Raw genomic sequence first — 22,833 nt, forward strand, 5'->3', positions numbered from 1 at the left:
TGATTAAATGTTACCGAGTCAAAAACATTTGATAATGTTCTAATTCACACTGTGGACGGCTGGATGCCACAGTGCAGGAAGACTGCTTTGTTCAATTTTCCTGGCATTAATAAATCACCGGCTCCTAATGCAGGGCCAAAAAGCAATGGAAAGGCAGCAAGCATTGTAAAGGAAAAGTCATGGGCAAATTTCTCTATGACTCATTAGTCTGAACGATTTATGTACGAAGTTAAAGTGCCGCAATAAATATTAGAATTTGGGATAACAACAAATTAAAAAAACCCTCATGGCGTTTGTAACGTGCTTTATTGCTACTTAGCAACTCTTTCAGGAAGAAGTATAGTTTAAAGGACTGTGGCAGTGTAAAACATTGTAGTGTGACTTAATAGCTCCAAAATAAATTGCAGAGAGCGGTTGGCACCCTTTTCAGATGCCCCATCCATATTTTAAAAGAGCTGGGTAAATCCAATCAAGACATTTGGATCAATTTTTATTGCCGTTGATAACATGATTATTGATTATGGATCATAATGGTTGAAGAATGACTTTTCACATCAAATACAAACACTCCATGACCTCACTGTAGTTTTTGGAACGGTGTGAATAGCAGAGCTCAGAAAACAGCAGGCATCCCGACTCAAACTGGAGACAGATATAAAAAAAGAATTTTCAGTTTGTTTATTGTTTGGCAGCGGATTTTATCCGCGAGCGCTCTAAATTTATGAAAGGGAAATAAACAGCCCCGTCAGCTCTGATTGCGTTATGTGATATAGACTGTAATTCGACATCAAATTTCAAATTATTATAGCAATTATGGAGCTATTAAATTAACAAAGCAAAATTTCTTCTCCAAAAGTTCTCCCAAGACAGACTTAATATTTTCTAAGGCTCGGATGACACCCTTCCAAGAAATCGTGTTAGTTAACTACTGTATTAGCATTTACATTTACCGGCAATCTTAAGAAACACTCCATAGGATTTATTTAGGGGATAATGATGGCAAGGGATATGTTATTATATCTGATAAGTACCTTAGTAAATGTGATCCATACAAATATTTGAAGAATATGATTATTGGCTTCTCGGGGTCTGTAATATTATCAGACAAACAACACAATATTACAACCCTCAGCGCTAAATGCTTCTGCTTCGTCTCCGTCTTCTTTTTTCCACAACAGTTTGTAGCGAAGAGTTGAAGGGGTCTGATCCTGCTTTCAGTGAAGTCAACGGCAGGAATCCCATAGTATTCAGTGGGAATGGATTGGGTCTGGAATCCTTAACTACTTGAATAAAAAGCCTAGGATACCATGCCCCACACTTAAACTAGAACCACTTTCTTGATTTATTCAACAGAGATGAACATCACTAGTTATGTTTAATGTCTGCTCTTGATTAAATGATCCTAAACAAAGGTTTCCCAGAGGAAAATAAAGCATACATTCATGTAACAAGAGTTTGGAATGACAATATTTCCAAACACTTGGAGACAGAAGGCATAGCAGTTTACCACTAAAGGCATGTCAGATCCCAGTGCTCTTTACTGTTGTATAAAATAATCTTTTACACATTATAGTAACCACTGGGATCCCTTCCGTAGCTCTATGCACTGCCACGACTTTTTCTTTTCTTTTCCAAGAATTCAGCAAACCAAATATTTTCTATGTACGAATAAATCTCTTCCTTTCTGATTCTCATTTAGGCATTGCTTGTTGCTTATTTTCAGCACTCCAGTGCACCGAAAAAGTCGATTTACTGAGCGATAACAGCAAGAAACAAGTCAGTCTACTCTTAGAAATTGTAGGAGGTAAGAATTTAGGCACATAAAAGCTGTAGTGGGATAGTTTTGTGCAGAGTTCATGTTTCCTAGTGCTTGCATATTGGGGGAGAAATGCTGCTACAATGAGATTTTATTGTGATAAATATTTAACCTAGTTGGAATTTTCCGGATTGAAGCCATTCATCTTCTATGGCTGGTAAAGGCGAGTGTCTCTACAGACAAAGAAATATATAGAAACGAAGCAATAGCGGTCCTCCTAGAGGCATTCGAAACAGGAAAGATGCAAAGTAATTTAAAGAGCGAAAGAGGTTGGTAATGTGTTTGTCTATTCTTAGTTCCTTCCCAAACCGAAGTCTCATAGCAAGAGACAGGTAGTTGGAGCAATTTTAGTGTTCGGTTGCTTTCGTAGGATTTTTTTTTTCGGTTGGTTCCCTTGAGTAGTTTTACAATGACTGCTGTGTGATTTGGAATTAGGAACATAGGAATCAATGTTCTGGATTTAGAAAGTCTGGGATTTGCTTCAGAAAATGCACCACAGGAGCGTAGGTTTCATGTATTTTGTTTATTTTTGGACTTCTCTGCATTGTGTGCATGTTTTCTGTCGTGATTCGATGGTTTTTAACAAAGAAACGGAGTGCTCTTCATGCTGACAATTTTATGGTGCCGGTCGTAGAGAGGATTATATAGAACTATTTCAAGTTCTTGCCAGATTTACCTGCTTATTTTTATGTCGATACATAATTAGTGTAGTTTACTACCTTTTAAATGCCGCTATAAATTATAGGGCTACAAAGGCTGTTTTGTTGATTTAATAGCCTTTGAAATCTTTTCTACAAAGAGACACTGAAAATATGTATTCATTCCCATTTGAGGAAAAGCAAAAGAACTATTATTTAACAGAACAATCATTTTATCCCGCATGCCCCACATACATACATTTGTCCAAAAATCTTCTGATTGGTAAATTAACCATATACCACTCCATCTCAGTAAAATTTCTTTAAATAGAAATTTAAATAAGGTCTATGGTTTTATAAAAAAATCTTTCTTTTAACCTGCAAAGAAATTGTCAAAATTCAGTTGAAATAACTTTATCAGTAACAAACACATGTTTATAGATATACAACTTTTGCCCTATGAATTTCAACTGGGCGAGAAAGGAAATTAAAAAAACCCCCAAACTCTATCAAATAGCATTTCCATTTCTTCATTCACATAAGGGAATGGTCTTACCTTTTAACTAGTGACATAAGCATATCAATTAAAGGTAGCCATAGAGCAAGAGTATTACAAAATGTATGTATGTAGCCACTTTAAAGGTCTCTTAATACTAATATTTGCATTCAGATCGATCACAAACAGACTCTATTTGCACACATTTTAAAACTCAGCTGTATGTTGATATTGCTGGTTGGAATCTCAACGCAAAGCCATGTGCACAAAGCATAAAGAAATCAATAGTAAATCTTCGGAGAAACTTAAGGTTTTCAGCTCTTAAACTTTTCAGGGCTCCACATCGTTGAGGTAATAAAACAATGTTGAGTCTCCAGGACCAAAGCAATATGTTGGTGGCAAGGCAAATCAAACCTCTGCTACTTCCAAGTCCATTTGAATTTGTGTTTGAAAACGCATAATCTTGATTCTTGAGCAAAGAAAATGAATTCCAGAACCGGCGAAAGGGAATTATTTTCAGCTGCGGCCCAGGACCCGGTAAAGTTAGAAAAGTCTCCCCGTTCTTCTAACGCACATCCTGAAGAAGTAATTCATATATCAATAAGTTACTTTTCTTAATAATTAATTAGTGTATTCACTACATATAAGAAGTTAATTGTTAAACTGTAGCTTTAACATTAGCTTGATCATTAATACTAATAAAGATGTTCATAGAAATAGGTTTTTGAAGCCAATAGCCAGAGCTAGCGTGAAGGCATTTAACTTTAAGCTGTACCTCTGACTTATGATTGTGATTTATTGCTTTTGTAGTTTCTATTTGCTCAGGACTGCAAGTTCTAAAGCCATCTTTCTGCTATTGATGCAAAGCAGTCGATAACTTTTTACAACAGACCAAAGGAAGACTTACTGGGCTTTTTCCACATCTGCTTCGCTATCCATTAATTTCAGTTGCAGAAGATTTTTGTATGTGTTTCTTTTATGGAATCTAAAGCAGTTTATTTAAAATAGCCATGAATCCATCCCTAGTAAATTTCACTCTTGGTTTTAATTTTAGTACTCCATTACATAGTTAAATATAGTGTTAGAGTTATGGAGTTGCATTTGCAATGTATGTCTAAAATCCTATATTTTCCAGGATTTTGTTTTTAATTCAAGATTCATAGTGGGGATAATATATAAATGTTCTACCCTTTTCAGAGTCCCTTTCATTTGAAATATTGCAAATTATTCTGTTCTAATGTCAGGCTGACTTTGTTGCGATGTCTGCTAATCTAAACTAGTACTGATGGGTTTAAATTTCAGTAACCGTTTATGTTACACTTTAAAATCAAAGAGAGACTGTTCTTCCCATCTACAACGTGTGTAGATTACACAATTCAGCTTTTTTAATGAAATCTTATTATCTCCAATAAAAACTGGCGAAGTGATAAAAGAATGTAAAAAGTGAGCTAAAAAGTTTTCTGTAAAAATGCGAGAGTGGGGAAAGGTTTGGGGGCAAATGATATATTGTAAAATGCACAATGGTGGCAAGAAATTCAGAGTGTAAAAGTCAGAGGAGCTCCATAAAAGTGGTGAAATATGCTGTGTATCCCAGCTATCTATATAAGAGCTCTTTGAGTTTGCGGTTTCTTTTGTCTGTTGTAGGATTGTGTAAATAGGAAAAAACCAAGTCTTAGAAGGAAGACTTCAGACAAGAAACTTGTTCATTTCATAGGTTAACTCAGGGGACATATGTGAGGGCTGTTCCTTTTTTTTCTGGACAGTTAGGTCATTTTGTTTCTAAATTTTTCATCGTTAGAAGCCTATAATTTTGTGCATCACTCAACCAGTTGTATAGGAAATGCGTAAGCTGAGGTTTAACAGGAAGGTCCCAGAAGATTTTGCAAAATTCAGAACCTCCACACTGAAGCCAGCCACATTCTTCATGGGGTGTTACAACGACAAAAATCAGCTACATTATTAGAGGAGACTCTTTTTGCCTTTGTCAGGTAATTGTAGGTCTTTTTAGTTTCTACAGCTGCCCTGTTGTAAAGTGTGGGTGTTAAACGAGCACCATACAATAGCAATATAGAGAAGCCTGGAGGGAGGATTGGTAATCAGAGTCGTCAATGGGGGGGGGGGGTGTCCTTATTGGAATAATAGTATTAAAATTGGGCTTTATTATTGGATTGCAAAACACACTATTCTTAAATGTGGATCAACGTGGAGGTTTAGTTTGGGAAATGCCAGCTAATTAGGTTCAGTACAAAAGTTCATTGTAATCCCAGAATATGAAAATAATTCCGCTTACCTTGCATGTGATTTTGTGTAAGGAAATATTAAGTGTGGGGAACAGAATAATCGTCTCCGGTTCCTGATTTTGTCTTTAAATTCTTCTTACTGTATTTGGTTAAGGCGTTCAAAATCAGAGGAATGCGCTTAGAAACCTTGTTCCTTCAATGATTCCCTATTTCAAATAAAAGGATTTAAGTTGACGTATGACCACGTGAGCACATAATACAGCGCATTATTGTGGCATTTGGAGTGGAGACCCGGGCTGGCTTCGTCTGTGATTACGCTTTTCCAGTTTCTGTTCAGAGCAAGAACTGCTTTCTATTATTTTTTCCCTCCCTCTCCCCTGCAAGAGCTTTCCATTTCGGTTCCAGCTTTCGTTCCTTATGGAAAGGTTATTGTCGAGCTGATAGGACGAAATGCTTCGTTAAAAAGGATGGATTTTATTTTAAGGTATTTCCGTTGATTGTTCATTTATGTGGTGAGTTATTGCTGGTCGAGGCAAAGGTCAGGAGAAAAGGCTTAAGGGTGTGCGTGGATTCAAATCAAGCTCCGTTTCCCCCTTTGTTTCAATTTGCTGCGGCAAATATTCAAGTATCTCTTCGCAGCAAAGAAACCAGAGAGTTTCTCCCCCCCCCCCCGAGATTCTGTGTTTCTTTTATGGGGATCTCCCTCTGTTAAATCTCTTTTAAAGCTACATTATTGTTGTCCTTTATGATCAAATTGGGACTGGGGGAGATCTTTTTCTGCAGTTATACACATGTCTATGAATTCACGAGTATTTCAGGAGATTGAGAAGCACCCCTGGTATGGAATCGGGGTGCGATTTGTGGCTGATGTTATGGCTGTTTTGTTTTCCTTTCTGGGTGCTTGTGTTGCCGAGCCCGGCACCGAAAATCGATGAGTATGCAATTGTGCTGCCATTTTATTTATGATGCTTAGTGGTACTTTGTTTATCACGCCAGCAGGGCTGGGATAGCTCTCTACCGTGTCGAGGTGAACAATTCCACTTGAAAAGGGATTGCCTTTCTTTCCTTAGTGAAACCAAACTTGGATTTATCTAAGAATTATCTGGCTCTGAACAAATGTCCATCCAGAGCTTCTAACAATAAATCAGCCTCCGGAAATTTGTTTTACTCTGAATAGGGAATCTGGAAAGCGAGGGGGAAGGGGACAATCTGCTTTCTGTAAGGATTTCCATGATCTCTAAATTTCCTACCCTTACCACTATGTTCTAACCTGCGCTATAACTACATATATTGTGTGGAGGGAAATGCACCTCATATAACCCCCAAATGAAGGGATTCCTTGTGCTATACAGGGGACAAATATTATATAAAATTACATCCACCAGTGAGTTCCAGCTTTGGGAAAGGTCAGAGTGCTGAGGTTTGATTTATGTTGCCAGTGAGTTGGGGCAGCCTCGCTCGCCTCGATGCGGCTGTGTCATTTTGTCCCAAATTACTGGGCAGTTGTAATTACTCAATTTATGAGCGGGTCATGGAAAAAAAATCGGACTGTTAGAAACAAAACGTTCTTTACTGAAACACAAAAGCAGAGTTCAATTTAGAACGACTGGCGGCCACTCTGCACGGTCCCAGAAAGCGGAAACGCAGAATTTGGGTTTTGCTGCCAACAGATACACTCCAAATAAGAACTGACTCAAATAAATGCCAATCCCCCGCCCCAATGAAGCATGGTTCTCGTTATTAGACATAGTGTTTTTTCTTATGCAATTAAAGCAGGGCTATTTCACTCCCAGCAGTGTGTTTAAAGCTAGAGCAGGCTAACCCATGTTTTAAATGGGCCAAAACGTGCTGTGAAAATCAAAGGCAACCTTTAATTGCAGCCCTACTGTTTGTCATCGTTTCTGAGGATTTACGACCCAGCCCCGGTGCATTTTTGGCCCAGTTAAAACCCTCATAAATAATAATAATAAAAAGCCTTAGTATAAAACGTGGGAGACCAAGAACAGTGGTGCAGAGGGATATTTCGAACGCCTTTCTGCTTGTGTAAATACTCCGCGTGTTGAGTAAATACAAAATGAAGTGTCAATTGCGATTTTATGGTGTTCGATAATACAAACAGTAATGCCGATTAAACAGGCTTGTTTGCAAGATTTGATAATGCTCTCCATTTCTAAGGCACCTCGCGTCCTTGCTTATCCGTGGAATTATTTGGATGTATAGTTTATCAGTAATTTGTTCAATTCGCTCCTTTCCCCATGACAAGAAAGTAGAATATTCTTCCCACCCGTTATTTCCCCTTAAATTATCCCGAAATTATACATCGCTGTATGATCTTAGGCATTTCTGCCAGAATGGGTCCAAGAGAAATTTATCTTGAGCTATTTTACACCGAGACTGACAATATTTCCCTGAGTGGAAAGAACTCCGATACAATGTAACTCTCCGGAAATAAATTAAATTTCAAACCTCAGATATGTAACCAACATGTAGAATAAATTCTTCCCTCAAATTAAACCCTCGCTCTGCCACTGGCATGTGGGAAGAGGGGAATTTCGGTCCTCTGTTAGTGCATTTCCTTTTCTATAACATGAAGTGCAAATATGCGCATTTTTCCATGTTAACGCTACATTCAAAGCTAGTCCTACAAAGAAAAATCACCTGCGCCTCTTAAAATTACATAGCTGGGTAGCGAGAAAGACAGGACCTGTCTAGAGTTATTGCAAAGTAACTTTCTTTTCCTAGGCAATTAACATGTATCAAGGAAAAATATACCGTAGTAGCTCACTGCACCATTTAATTTCTTGAATTAAAATACCTTGACAAGTCCCACCATTTAGAACAAAGACTCTTCCCCTTGTTCCTCCCCCTTGCCACACAGAAAACACATTTCCCTCCAAACTTTAAACGCGCAAATAGTAAAACATCACACATTCCCGAGGTAACCCGGAGAGCTCCCCAAATCGCCACCAAATCCTGAGGCCGGAGGTTTTAGAAGATGTCTATAAGTAACCAGCTCCCAGTTTCTCCTCTTTGCTCTGGGAGGGGGCTCTAGCCGTTCCTTTGATCGCATCTTGCTATTTTAGCTGAAAACAGGGAGAAAGACAAATCAGCAGTTTCAGGGGCAAAAAGTGTGGGGTTGATTATTGACTAAAGAAGCTTTTCTTCGAGGGGCTGTTTGAAGCAAAATGCATACGGGTGAATTTTTGCCTCCTCTCCCCTCCTACGCTGCCCGACTTCCCCTTTCATGTTGTGCCATCGCAAGATGCCATAAGGAGCAAGTGTTTTCTGGGTTAGGGCTCTGTTTACAGCTTGGGTGCATGAAGCCATAAATCTTGTATGGCCATAAACGACACAAACCATTGGTATGCATAAGAGGCCACCCTGGCCTTAGAGTGCTTTTTATTTGTCGTTTTCCCCTTGCTTTGTTTCTGCCTTAAGGTGACACTGGGCTCCCTTGTGACTTTAAGCACACTCTTTATATTTTTAACACGTTAATTAACGAAGAAACGACAAATTTACACCTCGTAATTATTCTAAATCCTCACTTAACGCGCTTCCCCCAGCCCGGGCTATTCAGTAGTCTTAAACTTGATTCAAGCAGGAAGGTAACCACAAGGAATCCCATTGTTGTTGCTGACGCTGGTTAGTTCTCTTGTCAAATTTGGGGTTATTTTTTTTTAAAGAGCAGTTGTGCAGCTCCAAACATTAGCCCTCCAGACACCCATGAGCAACCTAGACAGATACGCGTGCAAACACAAGGCGTGGCGTGTGTGCCAACGGGATGTGTGTGAATGGGGGAAAGTGTACACTTGCACAGCTGGGAGTTAGATCTCTATGTGCATGTCTTTACAGGCATAAATGTGCCTATCGCTCAGTGCATTTGTGCGTGGCTATCTCGGGGGGGGGGGGGAATGCGCATGTGTATCTCTGTGTGTGTGTATACTCACGCATGCATGTGTTATTAATTACTAACTCTAATGATTTCAAGCGTTCCACTGAAAGCATTGCCCAGAGCACAGCTCTGAGAGGAGCTGCTTGGGTGGAAGACATAAACCACAGATGATGATTGTTGGGATCATTTTATTACTGACTCGGGCTCCCATAACTTGGAGCGGGCGGGCGCCGGTGGAGGGACTATTCCGTATCTCCCACCACCGATCCCTGCCCAAACCCCAGGGGCTGGGGAGAGTGACCCTTTGTGCGCGCCGTTTGTCTTCATTAGCATAATTTTCCTGGACTTTAGTGACGCCTCGGTGCGGGGGGAGCTTCCCTCCTCTCCCTCCTTCTCTGCAACCCCCACCCTGCCCCGGACTCCGCCAGGCGGCCGCGTCCCCCCCCCCCCCTCCTCCAGACGTCTCCTGCGTGCAATATTCATAAGAAACATACCCATTTTCGGTGGCATTACATGAGGGAAGCCCTGAGACTTGATGGCTCTTATCGGGGGGCCCCGCGTGCTGCCCTAGGGGCCGAGCAGGGGGAGGGCAGGGGTCCGAGCCGAACCAGCAATCCCTGGCGAGTCCTGAGCAGTGCGCGCGCCTCCAGTCTTGGCCGGTGCAGATGACTTGAGCCGGTGCCCATCCCGGAGCCGAAGGGACTTGGCTGGGGGAAAAGTCCTGCTCCCTGGCTTGTGCCTCGCCGAGCCTCCAAAGAGCGGGGCTGGCTTCCGCCTCAGTCGTCAGAAGTTAAGGTAAGCAGGCCACAAACACGCTGCTATCAGTTGTGAATGGCGGAGTTTATGTCCCAGTGATTTATGACCATAGACTTAAATCTCGGTTCAAGAAGAGTTCACAAGCGGGAGCTTCCTCCCAGGCAGTGACTGATACCCTTACACTTCCAGTGCAGGCGGCTCTCCCTCTTCCCTCAACTTTGCTGGAGCTTGCAGGAAAGCTGCCTGCTTCTCTCTCCTGGATCAGAGTTCGGGGGTTGAGGGAGGCTGGAAGGAAGGGGGTTTATCAGCTGTATCAGGGAGGGGGAAATAGGGAACAAGCAAGGGACCTGCCCTATTAAGACAACTTTCTTCTGTGTCTTCTTTATCTTTCAGAGAGCTTGGGAAGGGGGAGAGGGGAGGCTTGTTTAATGCGCAAATGTCGATCTTGTCGGCAAAAGGGCCACTCCAAGATTTCGGGGCCCAGTTTTGCTCTCCCTTACCCCCATGCGACCCCAGTGAAGCCAGAGGGGTCGCCCGGGTAAATCTGAGGAAAGAGTCAGGCCCTTTGTCTGTGGTGTGCACAAGAGAAAAGCTTCGGCCAGACCAGGCACCAGTTTTAGTGGGCAACTTTTGTCCTCCCCTTCTTTTGGGAATTCCATGGCACTTTTTAAAGAAGAGAAATGGCCATGATGTGTCCCCCCAGCTTCCCAGTCCTCTATAACTTTGCAGAAGCTGCTTAACCTTGGAAACCCAAACCTGCGTTCCTCCGTCTGCGAGTAGATTCACCATCACCTATACTATTTCTCTCTCAAAATCAAGTTGCTTTTTTGGGGGTGGAGGGATCGCGGGGGTTAGCTCCATGCGGAGCTCTGGAAATATTTTCCACCAGACTTTCTACTCAGTCGTACTGGCCTGAACGTGTTAGTCACTGTAGCAAACTTTAAAATGTGAAATATAACGTGAAGCATTCTAAATGGGCGACCATGACACGGGGGTTAATTAAGACCACTATATGTTCATTTATATGTTGTTTTCCTGAGATTGTGAGTCTCATGTCTCTAAGTGTGTTTCAAGGGAACTAAATGAAAAACACTCTCAGGCCTACGGATCAGGCAAAGTAACTAGGGACAGGGGTTGGGCTCTGTAATTGAGGAACTGAATGTTAATAGGTTTATATGTAAATGCTCTACAGTATATGTGTTGCAGATCTTGATCAGATTATTAGTTCAATAATATCCCATGGTCTTAATTAATAAATATTCAAATGGTAATCGCCTAATTGGAGATTTATTCAATAACTAGTCTGTAATAAAACAAAGGGACTTTACTTTCTAAGCAACTTGCAATATATATATAATCTAATCTATATTATATTTGTATAATTATTGGTGTATATTGTGTAACACTTTCTCCCCAAAGACTCATGTGGGTTAGGTGCCCTGGAAAAAAATTAAAAAGCAGAAGACAGTAGAGCACTCAGAGGAACTATTTTTGACCTGATGAAGCTGTTTGTCAGCAATAGGAAGGTGGTTGGAGGTGGGGGTGGAAAACAAGATTTTAATTTCTGAGAATAAAGTGTGTAAGAGTTCCTAGATTTGAGATAACATCCAGATCTCCTTTCCCATTACTAGGGACTCGTCTTTAGCTGGTTATTCTCAGGCAGGTAAACAGCATGAGTTAACAAAAAAAGATTCGCACGAGCTGTAGGAGCATTTTATGGTTTGTATGTCCATCCTCTCTCTCCAGCCAAATGACCCTCATACATCAAATTACATAGCAGTTCCAAAGACAGAGCCTATTATCGTTAAGTTGGAAGGAAAGTTCAAGCCGTGGTCATGGAGATGAACGCTGGTTTTTCAGGTTCCTGGTGTTTTTTCCAATCCATCATGTTTTAACAGGTAGAATTTGGTCGTTTCCATGAGAAGGAGTAGCTCCTAAATAACTAGCAAAAGGATCTTGATTCCTTAGGCACATGATGAGCTTGTGAATATTATCGTCCTTTTAGAAACCAACCACTAATTTCTGGGATTTTTAAAGTAAAAAACCGAGAGGTGGAAATTCCAAACAGGCCGATTCTACCAGACTCACTTGAGAGAAAACTCCCAAGTGACGACTGGGGAAGAGTCTCCAAACTCTTTACTGGGACGGCTTTGTAAACCTGTTCAATTCACCGCAGATAAAACTGATTTATGGGCAGGAGGTGGACTGGTTATTAAATATCGAAATATAAGCACCTCATTAGTGCCAGCTTAATCTACAAGTACTGCTTCCTCCATGTAACCTGTGTCAGCCTGCGTTGATTTTGTCGAGTACGTTGTAGACAAACAAAATATGTGACTGCGTCGGGTGAATCTCCTTGAATGGCTTTGAATTGTGTTTTTGCGTGGAAAATAATAATAAAACCCCATGTATTTGTAAAAAGTCGTATCCAAACTGTAAGGGCAACATAAAGATTAAAAATAGGGCGACAAGGGCTACTGTGAAGTACACGAGAAAGGTTTATTACTGCCTATAACAGTGAAAGTGCATGAACGAACCACTCCCCTAGTAGCATAGGTTTTCCTTGATCACCCTTATCTGGAAGCGATGTATTTAAATAACCGCTCGGGTTCCCTGCGAGATAAATGATAAAACAATTCAAAACCCCTCTCCCGGTGCAGTAAACCACATATTTGTAGCTGCCAGTAAATTCAGGCCGCTTTTATATCGAAATTCTTTTAGCCTAAGGCCAAGTCATGCTGCTAAATATTGCTGACCACTTTTTCTTTTATGGCTTTCATGTCACTTAGCTATTGAAAGTAAGATGGATTTGTACTATTTCTTCACTCTGGTGTGCTTTCCCTACACCCTAGGTCTACCAGGAGAGGCCATTGGAGGAAGAACGTCACGTGACAGAGGGGTGCCAATGTTATTCTTTAAGGGTGTCAAGACCCTGTCAGTTTGTGAAATAAATATTGGGAAACAACGAAATGCAAAAAGCGACCTACTACGACAGCTCTGCAATCTATGGTGGCTACCCCTACCAAGGAGCAAATGGTTTCACTTATAATGCTAGTCAGCAGCAATATCCTCCATCTTCATCACTTGTGGAAACTGAATATCATCGACCTGCTTGCTCTTTACAGTCACCTGGCAGTGTTGTGTCCCACCATAAGGCCAATGAAATCAACGAGAGTTGTATGAGGACCATCACTAGCCAACCCCTCCAGCCCCCAGTTCTTTCAGAGCAGCAACAGCAACAGCCTCCAGCCCAGCCAGCACCACCTCCACCGCCACCCTCTGTCTCACCACCTCAAAATGCCAGCAGCAATTCTGCCCCATCTAATACTACCAAGAGCCCAGTTATTAACTCACCCACCATGTCCAAACAAATCTTCCCATGGATGAAAGAGTCTCGACAAAATACAAAGCAGAAAAACAGCAGCTCCAGTTCAGGTATGAAATGCATTTATATTCTGAGTGGCTTCTTTAGGCTCACAGGCCAAATGGAGGGATCAAGTATTTGTAGTTTTTCCTAGATAGGTCATCTTTTTAAAATACTGTGGAGTAATTTTTTCAAATATATATTTTTTAACCTTGTGTCTTCTAGAAAGCATTTTAGATCACTTTAAAGTGACTTTGGTAAAATGTGAAACTCAGCCTTGCAAATCATTTCTAAGTTATTTAGTTTCCAGGCACTCCTATTTCTAAGTGTCTAAGCTTGATATAACATTTACCTCTTACTATGTAACAGTCCATTCCACAGGTCATGTTCCCTTTTCTATTAAATCATGTCAATATATAGAGGCCTAGGCCTCTAGCCAGAGGCAGGTCCTGAGTATTTTGTTGGCACAGTATTATCAGAATAATAAGACAGTGACCTAACCCTGCTGAAGTGTAACTGGAATAAAATAGCTCATAATCATCTGCAGTCAGGATCAATGCTTTACTTATATTCAGAACCTATTCTTATTTTAGCAGACTGATTGGCAAAGTTACAAGGCTGGTAAACAAAGATCATTTGTGAGTACAATCCAGTTAGGTCCATAAAATATTACTGGACTATTCGAATATATGACAACACTATTACTAAAAATGTAAATTTAAATCACAAGCTTCTGCTCCCAGACATTTGTTTATAGCTAACACTTCCTTCATTTCTTGAGTATTTTGGAAACAGATTTCAAAACTTTTAACAATTTTTTTCTTTCATATTCTTTCTTATGGCTTGGTAATATTACCATTAACAACTTTATATGTCATATATTATTTTATTCATAAAAGTAATGTGCTTATATGTATATGTACATATATGTTTATATTTATTTTTTGCTTGTATATATGGGACATGAACACATATGTCTGAGCATGCATACCACATGCTCATCTGATGAAGTGGGTTTTACCCACAAAAGCTCACAATACTAAATATTTTTGTTAGTCTCTAAGGTGCCTGAGGACTACTCGTTGTTTTTAAAGTTTATGTATCTATGATGAGAGTTTCAGACCACTGTGGGGGATTCCCTTAATGGAAATATCTGAATCCCTGGACTGCTTTGAGGAAACCAACTATAATGTATGAAAGATAACCAGACTTATGCATTAGGAGTTCATAAGATTCACTTTTAAAAATCTTTTCTTCTTATGTAAGAATTATTTCAGGTAAACCACAGCATTTAGTTCTGCCTTTCATTGAGGCAGTAATAGTCATATAGTGACACTTCAATGGTGAAGGAAAATAATGGTTAACCAGTTGGTTCTTTTAGCCAGGCTGGCATATTTTAGCTATAGAATGAAATATTTATGTTTCAGCAGGATATTTGTGTACCAGAGTGCTGGGATCCACAGACACTAGTCCTAGCCATGGTTTCTATTGTTTCTGGTTCCTGTGTTCAGGTTCCGCCATGCTGATTGTATTCTTTGTGTGATTTGCATAGGTGAGAGCTGTGCTGGTGATAAAAGCCCTCCAGGGCAAGCCTCCTCTAAAAGAGCGCGTACAGCTTATACAAGTGCCCAGCTGGTAGAACTGGAAAAGGAGTTCCACTTCAATAGATACCTTTGCAGGCCAAGGAGGGTAGAAATGGCGAATTTGCTCAATCTCACAGAAAGACAAATCAAAATATGGTTTCAGAACCGCAGGATGAAATATAAAAAGGATCAAAAGGGAAAGGGCATGATGACCTCTTCTGGAGGACAGTCCCCGAGCAGAAGTCCGGTGCCTCCAGCTCCCGGGGGGTATCTAAACTCTATGCATTCTTTAGTAAACAGTGTTCCCTATGAGCCCCAGTCACCTCCATCCTTTAACAAGCCTCATCAAAATGCCTATGGCATCCCTGCCTCATATCCGGCTCCTCTCAATAATTGCCCGCCTCCTCAAAAGAGATACACGGGGACAGCAGCAGTTACTCCTGAATATGAGCCTCATCCTCTTCAAGGCAACAGTTATGGAAATCCACATATACAGGGAAGCCCCGTCTATGTGGGGGGCAACTATGTGGACACCATGACCAATTCTGGGCCTTCCATCTTTGGTCTCACTCATCTCCCTCATCCCTCCTCCGCCAACATGGACTACAGTGGACCTGGGCCAATGGGCAACAATCACCACCATGGACCTTGTGATCCACACCCAACTTACACAGACCTTACTTCTCACCATCCTTCTCAGGGAAGAATTCAGGAAGCGCCCAAACTCACCCATCTGTAACAGACCTGAGTGACCTATGAGGAATGAAGTTCCCAACTTTTTAAAAGTACATTTCACCCTCCCCTCCAACCTCCTTCTCCTTTTTTCCTTCTGTTCTGTTTGGTTTGGTTTCCTTTGGTAAAATGTTCTATAGTTTATGTGACGTAGCAATATTTGTTGCTTGAATTGCTCTATAGTTTCAATAGTGGATATTTATCTTCTTGAACTGTAGCCTTGTGTCTCGCTTTGGGAGTAGACATAGGCTTTATACTTTACTTCTACACTTTTATCAAAACAGGGTATATGAACAAATTTTCTATAACAATAATTCTTAAATGTGAATTTGTTCGTACATGATTGATCCCACGGGGAAGCAATTTTTTTATTGCACTTCTTTTAAATAGCGAGAAAGAAATCAAAAGGCGCTTGAACAGGGGCTCCCTGGACAATTATTAATACGTGTTAAGTCTTTCAATGTGTGTATGCTGGTGAACATTCAGATTTATTTATATTTTTTTTGAAAACATTGAATAATCTAAGTGTTTAAAATTTTATTTATCCCCATCTGTTCATATTTATATATATATATATATATAAAATTCTGTACCCTGACTATTCAGGAGGTATTTACCTGGCCATATGTTAGATGGCATATTGGCATAAGTAGGAAATATCATTTGAAAGGAAACTATTACTCCTTTATTTAAAAATATAATAATGCAATAAAATCTGAGAAACATCACAATTTGAATAATTTATGCTTGTAACATCCAGCTAAATGGGAAAATGTGTAAACCTGAAAAGACTAGATTTCTTTTGAAAGTTATACATTCCTTGCTGCTCACATTCTGAAAAAAAATAAAGTTTTTATTCTGAATAATAAAGAGTTAAGAAAAAATTATTTGTTAAAAAAAGATCCAAACCATGTGACCACTAAGAGAACGGATGTGTGGGTGTGTGACACACTCACACACACAAATATCCAGTACCCAGCCCACATAACCCCCAGTTCCCTTCTATTTCTCTTATCAAGGTTTTGTAAAACTGCAGCGATTTGGCAAATCCCAATATGTCTTATGAGCTGTGACAGTTTCAGCGTTGAAAATATCCAGGATGCAAATGAGCCGCCTTTTGTGTGCATAGCGGTAGGTGCTGAGCTGCAGGCATGCTTTCCAGGCACTGCCAAGGGGAGGGTATTTTTTGGGGGGGTCTGAATAACATTGATGTAGGTCTGAAACAAAACCACGTTTATTTCGCAAACAGCCCCGCTCCGCACAAAGCTCAGGTGCTCGCGCGTACGGAGTGACTCCTGAGGCAGTGGCTCGGAAGGGTAAGCCGGTCCTTGCTCTAGAAATGTTGGATTTCGCCATGTTGGGCTCGTTATTTTTCTCCTGCAGGAACCTACGGCCCCACCAGCCATCCGTGTGGAGCAGGGCTCTTCTCGCCTCTGCGCTGGAGGACCTTTGAAAAGCTGGGAGCTTTCTACTCCCACACTTTTCCTCCCAGGGTCAAACCAGACAATCCAGCGACTGTTACATTGTGCTGGGAGGAGAGGGCCGTTAAATAAAGCACAGAGAGCTAAGGATAAAAACTAGATATTGGGCATGGATATTCTGAAGGCACGGATTTTTTTTTAAAAAGTTAACCATGAAAATTACAGATCCCTCGCTCACCCCCCCAAAAAGAGAAGAAAGCAGAAGAAGCCAGTTGTTCAGGCTTGCTTACACTTCTTGGAAGCCCAGCTAGTTGTGCAGGCTCGTAAGCAGGATCACGATGTAGTTAGGGATGTTTTCCTCTCAGTATGTTGCTTCCTATTCGTCGATGATTTTAAACAAATGACCGGATTTTGTATTTTTTTCATTTTGTTAATCTGACTTCCCACCCCATCCCACCTCCTCCCCTTTCTGGCCCTGGTGGGGGAGGGGAGACCAGCGCACTCTAGCTTTAGGCTAAAAATGCGATATTGCAAAATACTTACTCTCCGAATGGCTTTCGATAATAAACTATCAAACTATTCACATGCAAGAATATACCGATAGGGATCGGTATTCATTGGAATCCAGAGAAGAGAATTAACGTACTGAAATAAGAGTTTTCTTTCATAATGTTTACATGATCCCATTTTTTTTAAATTCAGACTATAAATCAGGATGGACCTTAATAGACTAGAGTGAAATATATACACATATGTATATAGAAACATAAACATGTGCCATGTAGATATTAACCCATGCTGTTCTTTATCCGTATCCTTTAATGCAGAGGAAAAAAATGTCGCCATTTTGGTCTCTCTCTAAAATATTATTAATCCTGACTCTTTATCTTGTTCCGAGAATCATCCTTGCTCGATGTTTGTGAAAAAGATTATAATATATCCACGAATCTATATATAGGTACTCTGCAAACATATATATAACGTTTCAGTCAAAGAAAATGATGTTGTACATATTTATTTAGTGTACATTTATATACCTCAATTGAAGAAGAGGTTGCTTAGAATCTGTGAGATATTTATCATTGAATCATAAGATATATTCCAAACAGACCTAAGATAGAGCATTGATCTGAAGAGGAAGAAAGTATCTTTTGACAATTGATAAACCAAGAAAGGGTTATTTAGGAAACAGTCCAGTTTTTTTAAACAGCCCTTATTTTAGGCAGGTTAAACAAAACCAAAGGAAACGTCAGAAACTATGAATTGCGTCTTTTAGCACAGATAATTAGATTTATACAAATATTAGAAAGAATTTGCTTTTCCACTCCCCTTCTTCTCGTGCCAAATGTAAATATGGGCGTATTTTCCCCTACGCTTTTTAGGAAAAAAAATATGTTATACATCTTGTTTGTAATAATTTTACAATCTCTCTATATTGGATTTTTTTAAAATCTGCTGATTAACACATATTTATAAAGACACAGTAATAGATTTGTGCAAGTATTTTGCGTTCACTGTCCGAAGAGGAGAAACCTTTTGTTCCAGGTGGTTTTTGTATTAGACCGACCGCAAGAAAATAAATAGAATAAATAAATAAATAAATGTGCAGAATACATCCACCCACAGAGCTTTTACTTACAAAGCCTTGTTACACTCCACATCTCCCTCTTTCTCTCCCTTTATTGTTTTTCGTCCTACTGTTAATTCCAATATGTTAAAGTAAAAAATAAACCCCCACGTAGCCAGCCAGCGCTACGTCAAATAGAACCGTTCTGTTCCCACAGTACTGAGAAGAATCCTGAAACAGTACATTTTAAAAGGAGCCCTTTTTCTTGTTTACTTGCGTTTCTTGCTCTCCTTCTTTGCTCGGTCACATTTGATCTTGGAAAGAGCAAGAAGGTTTAAATGTGTTCTTAAGGGCCAGTAGCTGTCAAACCTTTTGGCGGACAAGATTGATCACGCGCAGGCATCACCAGAGCTTTGTTTGGAGTAAAAGCAAGAAAATTAAACCCCCAGCATTTTCCAACAGCATCTATATTTATAAGGCATCCCTTCTGAGGTATTAAATGACAAGTCTCGTTCTATATTTTATTTAAACAACCTAACAAAACAACCTTCCTTTAAAACACCCCAACCCCATTCCTCCTCTCGAGCCTTTGCCAGATATACTTCATCTGGTGGATTTATTAGCTTCCAGCCGAGGGGTTTTGGTCAACCTCGGATCGAGTGGAGAGGTCTAATGATCAGTTTGTTATTTGAACCACTTACAAAGATGCTGGCGTTTCCTTTCAATGCAGTTCCGAAAGAGAGCAGCGATTGCCAGCGCCACGCTGATTTGGCTTCCTTAAACTATTCTTTCTAAAAGCATAACGATGATGTTTTTTCCATCCTGCCTATAAAATGCTGCACGAAAAAGACATGGCCTGTGCTTTGTGGAAAAAGCACATTTCGGATGTATTCCCTGTGTAGTAGTAGTAGTAGCAATAATAATAAATAATACATTAATATAATAAATAATAAATACATGTAACCATCAGCATAATACTTTTACAACTCTTCTCCATTGGAATGAAAGGATTGTGTCAACAGATCAGCGTCCAGTAATTTGCTAGTTCTGTAAATGGCAAATGGGAACTACTGTAAATAAAGCAAATGCTTTTGGATCATGTACAGTTATTCAAGTTGGAATCCTTGCAGCATTTCCTCTGACTTATTAATACATATCTATCTATCTATCTATCTATCTATCTATCTATCTATCTCTACAAATCTAACACTACTTTCCAATATATTTCCCTGTAATTGAACATACTCACCAGACCCATGTTTTAATAAGCAAAACATGTCAGCAGGCGCCAGTGTAGTTTGCAAACTAACGCATTGGATGGCTTAAATTATTGACAGTTTATATGCCTCTACACGGTATAGATATAGATACATATTGTGGTCCACTTCTGTGAAGCCAACTGCAGTGAAAAGTCCTGACCATAAAGCTGTTTCTATGTTACTCTTCCCATAGGAGCAAGGCTGCTGCGGAAAATCCTGCTAAACAATGGGCTGAGAGATCGGCGGCCAATTGTTCTCCATACTGTACATACTCTCTCCCCCCCAAAGCACCGGTGACATAGGGATGCCAATTCGGGAGCAGTGAACTAGTTTAGAGGAAGTGCCATTCCCCAGGAAAAAAGCAGGACTCTCTGCCTGGAACTCCTGCCTGGGCGCAACTTCTTATGTGGCTGAGATGTGGGGGCCCTAGGTGTCAAAACTTTGAAGATTAATGGATTACTTTGTTAATGACTCAAAGCGTCAGATTGAGGTGCTTAAATGATTTGCGAGGTGCAAAGCGTTTTCCTGACAGTTCCAAACAATGAGATGAGTGTGCGGGAGGAGACAAGAGGGACAGCAATCTGCAGGACAAGCAACCACACACACGCGCGCGCGCGCACACACACACACACACAGAGACACACACACAACACAGACACACACTCCTGCGCGCGGATCATTTCAGATTAGGACGCAAAGCCGATAGATGCGGATATATAATTTCCCCCCGAAAAAGTGTAAATAAAGCCTTTCTGGCCCCCAATGAGGCGTTCCTTCCCGACTTTTTTGGATCAATCAAACAGACAGTGGCTTCTTTTGATTAAAGCCCAAATTGTCATTGGGCAGAGGCAATCATGTGACAGCCAATTCGGTCCAATTTCAACCTTGTCTCCATGAATTCAATAGTTTAATAGTAGCACGGTCCCCATACGGCTGTAATCAGTGAATTAGAAAAAAAACACCCCAGCAGCGATCTTCTATGATATATTTTTTTCTTCTCTCTCTCCTTTTTCCTGGGCCTTCCCCCTTCCCCCCCAAAATCCCTAAATAAGAGGGAACTTTTTCTCCAAGGGGGCTGCGAGTTGAAGGCCATGAATTTCGAATTTGAGCGAGAGATTGGTTTTATCAATAGTCAGCCATCGCTTGCTGAGTGCCTGACATCTTTTCCCCCTGTCGGTGATACATTTCAAAGTTCATCAATCAAGAACTCGACGCTTTCACACTCGACACTGATTCCTCCTCCTTTTGAGCAGACCATCCCCAGCCTGCACCCAGGCAGCCACCCTCGCCACACCAGCAGCAGCCGTCCCAAGCAGAGCCCCAATGGCAGCAGCAGCAGCCCGGTGCCAGCCGGCGCCCTGCAGCCTCCGGAGTACCCCTGGATGAAAGAGAAAAAAGCCTCCAAGAAAACTACCCTCCCGCTTGCTTCGGCCTCAGCCTCAGCCACTGGACCAGCCTGCCTAAGCCACAAAGGTCAGTTCAAAGACTTTCCCCCTAGAGCTAGCTCCTTCCCTTGGATCGTTGCTTGCCCAACTTCCCTGGTTTGGGCGGAGGAGGAAAGAAACTGGTGGGCTCCACGGCGTTGTGAAGCCCCCAAACTTTCCCTAACTTGTGCAGTGGGGGATGATTTATTTGAGTTGGAGCTGACCTCCTCTTGTCCTGCTGTCCTAGAGTTAGGATATTTGACAGTAATGAAGAGTGATAGATTGCTCCTGCTCAGCTAAGCAGCTGATGCATTAATTATAAATTGCACTATGGCTAATATAAAGTTTGCTCTGGTCGGGCAGGGAGCTTAGATGCAATAATTTTATTGAGGTGGAAAGGGGTCCACAGGACCGGGAGCACCGAGTGCCACACAATGGATTTACTGCAGCCCAGGGCGGCCATTTTGTTGCAGTTGCTATTTTATGCTATAGATGCATGTATCTTTTCCCCCCATCTGAGGTGCAAGGGGCTGGGAGGCGAAAAATCTCAGGCTGTGCCTTTGTGTGGTTTTGCAGAGGCTCACGAAATCCCTGACGGCGGGAACGGCGGCTCCAGGCGGCTGAGGACGGCTTACACCAACACCCAGCTTCTGGAGCTAGAGAAAGAATTTCATTTCAACAAGTATCTCTGTAGACCCAGGCGGGTGGAGATCGCGGCGCTGCTGGATTTGACGGAGAGGCAAGTGAAAGTCTGGTTCCAGAACAGAAGGATGAAGCACAAGCGACAGACCCAGTGCAAGGAGAACCAAAACAGTGAGGGGAAATGTAAGAATTTAGAGGACCCCGAGAAAGCAGAAGAGGAGGAGGAGAAATCGCTCTTTGAGCAAACCCTCACTAATGTCTCAGGCGCTCTTTTGGAAAGGGAAGGGTACACGTTTCAACAAAATGCACTATCTCAGCAGCAGGCTCCGAATGTACACAATGGAGAGTCCCAAAGTTTCCCCGTTTCGCCTTTAACGAGCAATGAGAAAAATCTGAAACATTTTCAGCACCAGTCACCCACTGTTCAAAACTGCCTCTCAACAATGGCCCAGAACTGTGCAGCTGGCCTGAACAATGACAGTCCTGAGGCCCTAGATGTCCCTTCTTTACAGGACTTTAGCGTTTTCTCCACAGATTCCTGCCTACAGCTCTCAGATGCAGTTTCACCCAGTTTGCCAGGATCTCTGGACAGTCCTGTAGATATTTCTGCTGACAGTTTTGACTTTTTTACAGACACACTCACTACCATTGACTTGCAGCATCTGAATTATTGAGAAATTAAAGACGTCCTATCTATCGCAAAGGGTTATGGCTTCTTGTTTCAAATTCCTTTTTTGATTTTTCTTTTCCTGGTCAGTATTTTCTGTTTATTAATTCCCTGTACTGTGTTCCAGAGCCATTTTTACTGTTTCTTATGAAGTTTTAGTTGTGTCCATTTTAACCTAGTCACATTCTAGGTCCCTCTATGAAAGCAATATATGAGGCCTGTAAGAAAGTGATCATATAGAATTGTATCTTCACTTTCTTTTTATTTTTGTATTACATTAGGATGCGTTGTCATAAGTATTTTTGGTAGAATAAATTCTTGTTTGCTACAAGTAGC

At 41.1% G+C, this 22,833-nt stretch overlaps 2 protein-coding genes and 1 long non-coding RNA gene across 9 annotated transcripts in view; 2 read left to right on the top strand and 1 right to left on the bottom strand.

Moving 5' to 3' along the window:
* Positions 1 to 20,089, top strand: part of HOXA3 (homeobox A3) — a 47,441-nt gene extending 27,352 nt beyond the window's left edge. For 2 of the 7 annotated variants that reach the window (XM_075922166.1, XM_075922162.1), the window contains 3 exons: positions 12,691 to 13,273; positions 14,755 to 16,648; positions 19,958 to 20,089. In XM_075922166.1, coding sequence (XP_075778281.1) covers positions 12,808 to 13,273; positions 14,755 to 15,524 — 1,236 coding nt within the window. In that variant the 5' untranslated portion in view covers positions 12,691 to 12,807 and the 3' untranslated portion in view covers positions 15,525 to 16,648; positions 19,958 to 20,089. Of the gene's footprint in view, positions 1 to 1,694; positions 1,805 to 1,972; positions 2,086 to 3,558; positions 4,939 to 5,391; positions 5,675 to 9,739; positions 9,878 to 12,690; positions 13,274 to 14,754; positions 16,649 to 19,957 lie in introns of those variants that run through there. The other 5 variants (XM_075922163.1, XM_075922168.1, XM_075922167.1 and 2 more) reach the window with 5 other exon arrangements.
* LOC102461528 (uncharacterized) lies at positions 362 to 9,717 on the bottom strand. The gene is made up of 5 exons (XR_012901981.1): positions 9,577 to 9,717; positions 8,120 to 8,273; positions 5,241 to 5,396; positions 1,032 to 3,527; positions 362 to 642 (listed from the first exon to the last, which is right to left on the bottom strand). It is a non-coding gene; the product is annotated as an uncharacterized LOC102461528 (long non-coding RNA).
* A 766-nt stretch (positions 20,090 to 20,855) lies between the features above and the next one.
* Positions 20,856 to 22,828, top strand: HOXA2 (homeobox A2). Its single transcript, XM_075922169.1, has 2 exons — positions 20,856 to 21,237; positions 21,765 to 22,828. The coding sequence occupies exons 1-2, from the start codon at positions 20,856 to 20,858 to the stop codon at positions 22,502 to 22,504; spliced, it is 1,122 nt and encodes a 373-aa protein (XP_075778284.1). The 3' UTR covers positions 22,505 to 22,828.
* Positions 22,829 to 22,833: the final 5 nt, after the last annotated feature.

Source organism: Pelodiscus sinensis, chromosome 2 (assembly GCF_049634645.1).
Source record: "Pelodiscus sinensis isolate JC-2024 chromosome 2, ASM4963464v1, whole genome shotgun sequence".
NCBI classification, from domain to species: domain Eukaryota; kingdom Metazoa; phylum Chordata; order Testudines; family Trionychidae; genus Pelodiscus; species Pelodiscus sinensis.

Excerpts from the sequence above, each read along its gene's own strand:
- HOXA2 (XM_075922169.1), top strand. The coding sequence starts at position 20,856 with ATGAATTTCGAATTTGAGCGAGAGATTGGTTTTATCAATAGTCAGCCA. Across the intron at positions 21,238-21,764 it reads AGCCTGCCTAAGCCACAAAG|AGGCTCACGAAATCCCTGAC; the intron begins GTCAGTTCAAAG and ends GTGGTTTTGCAG.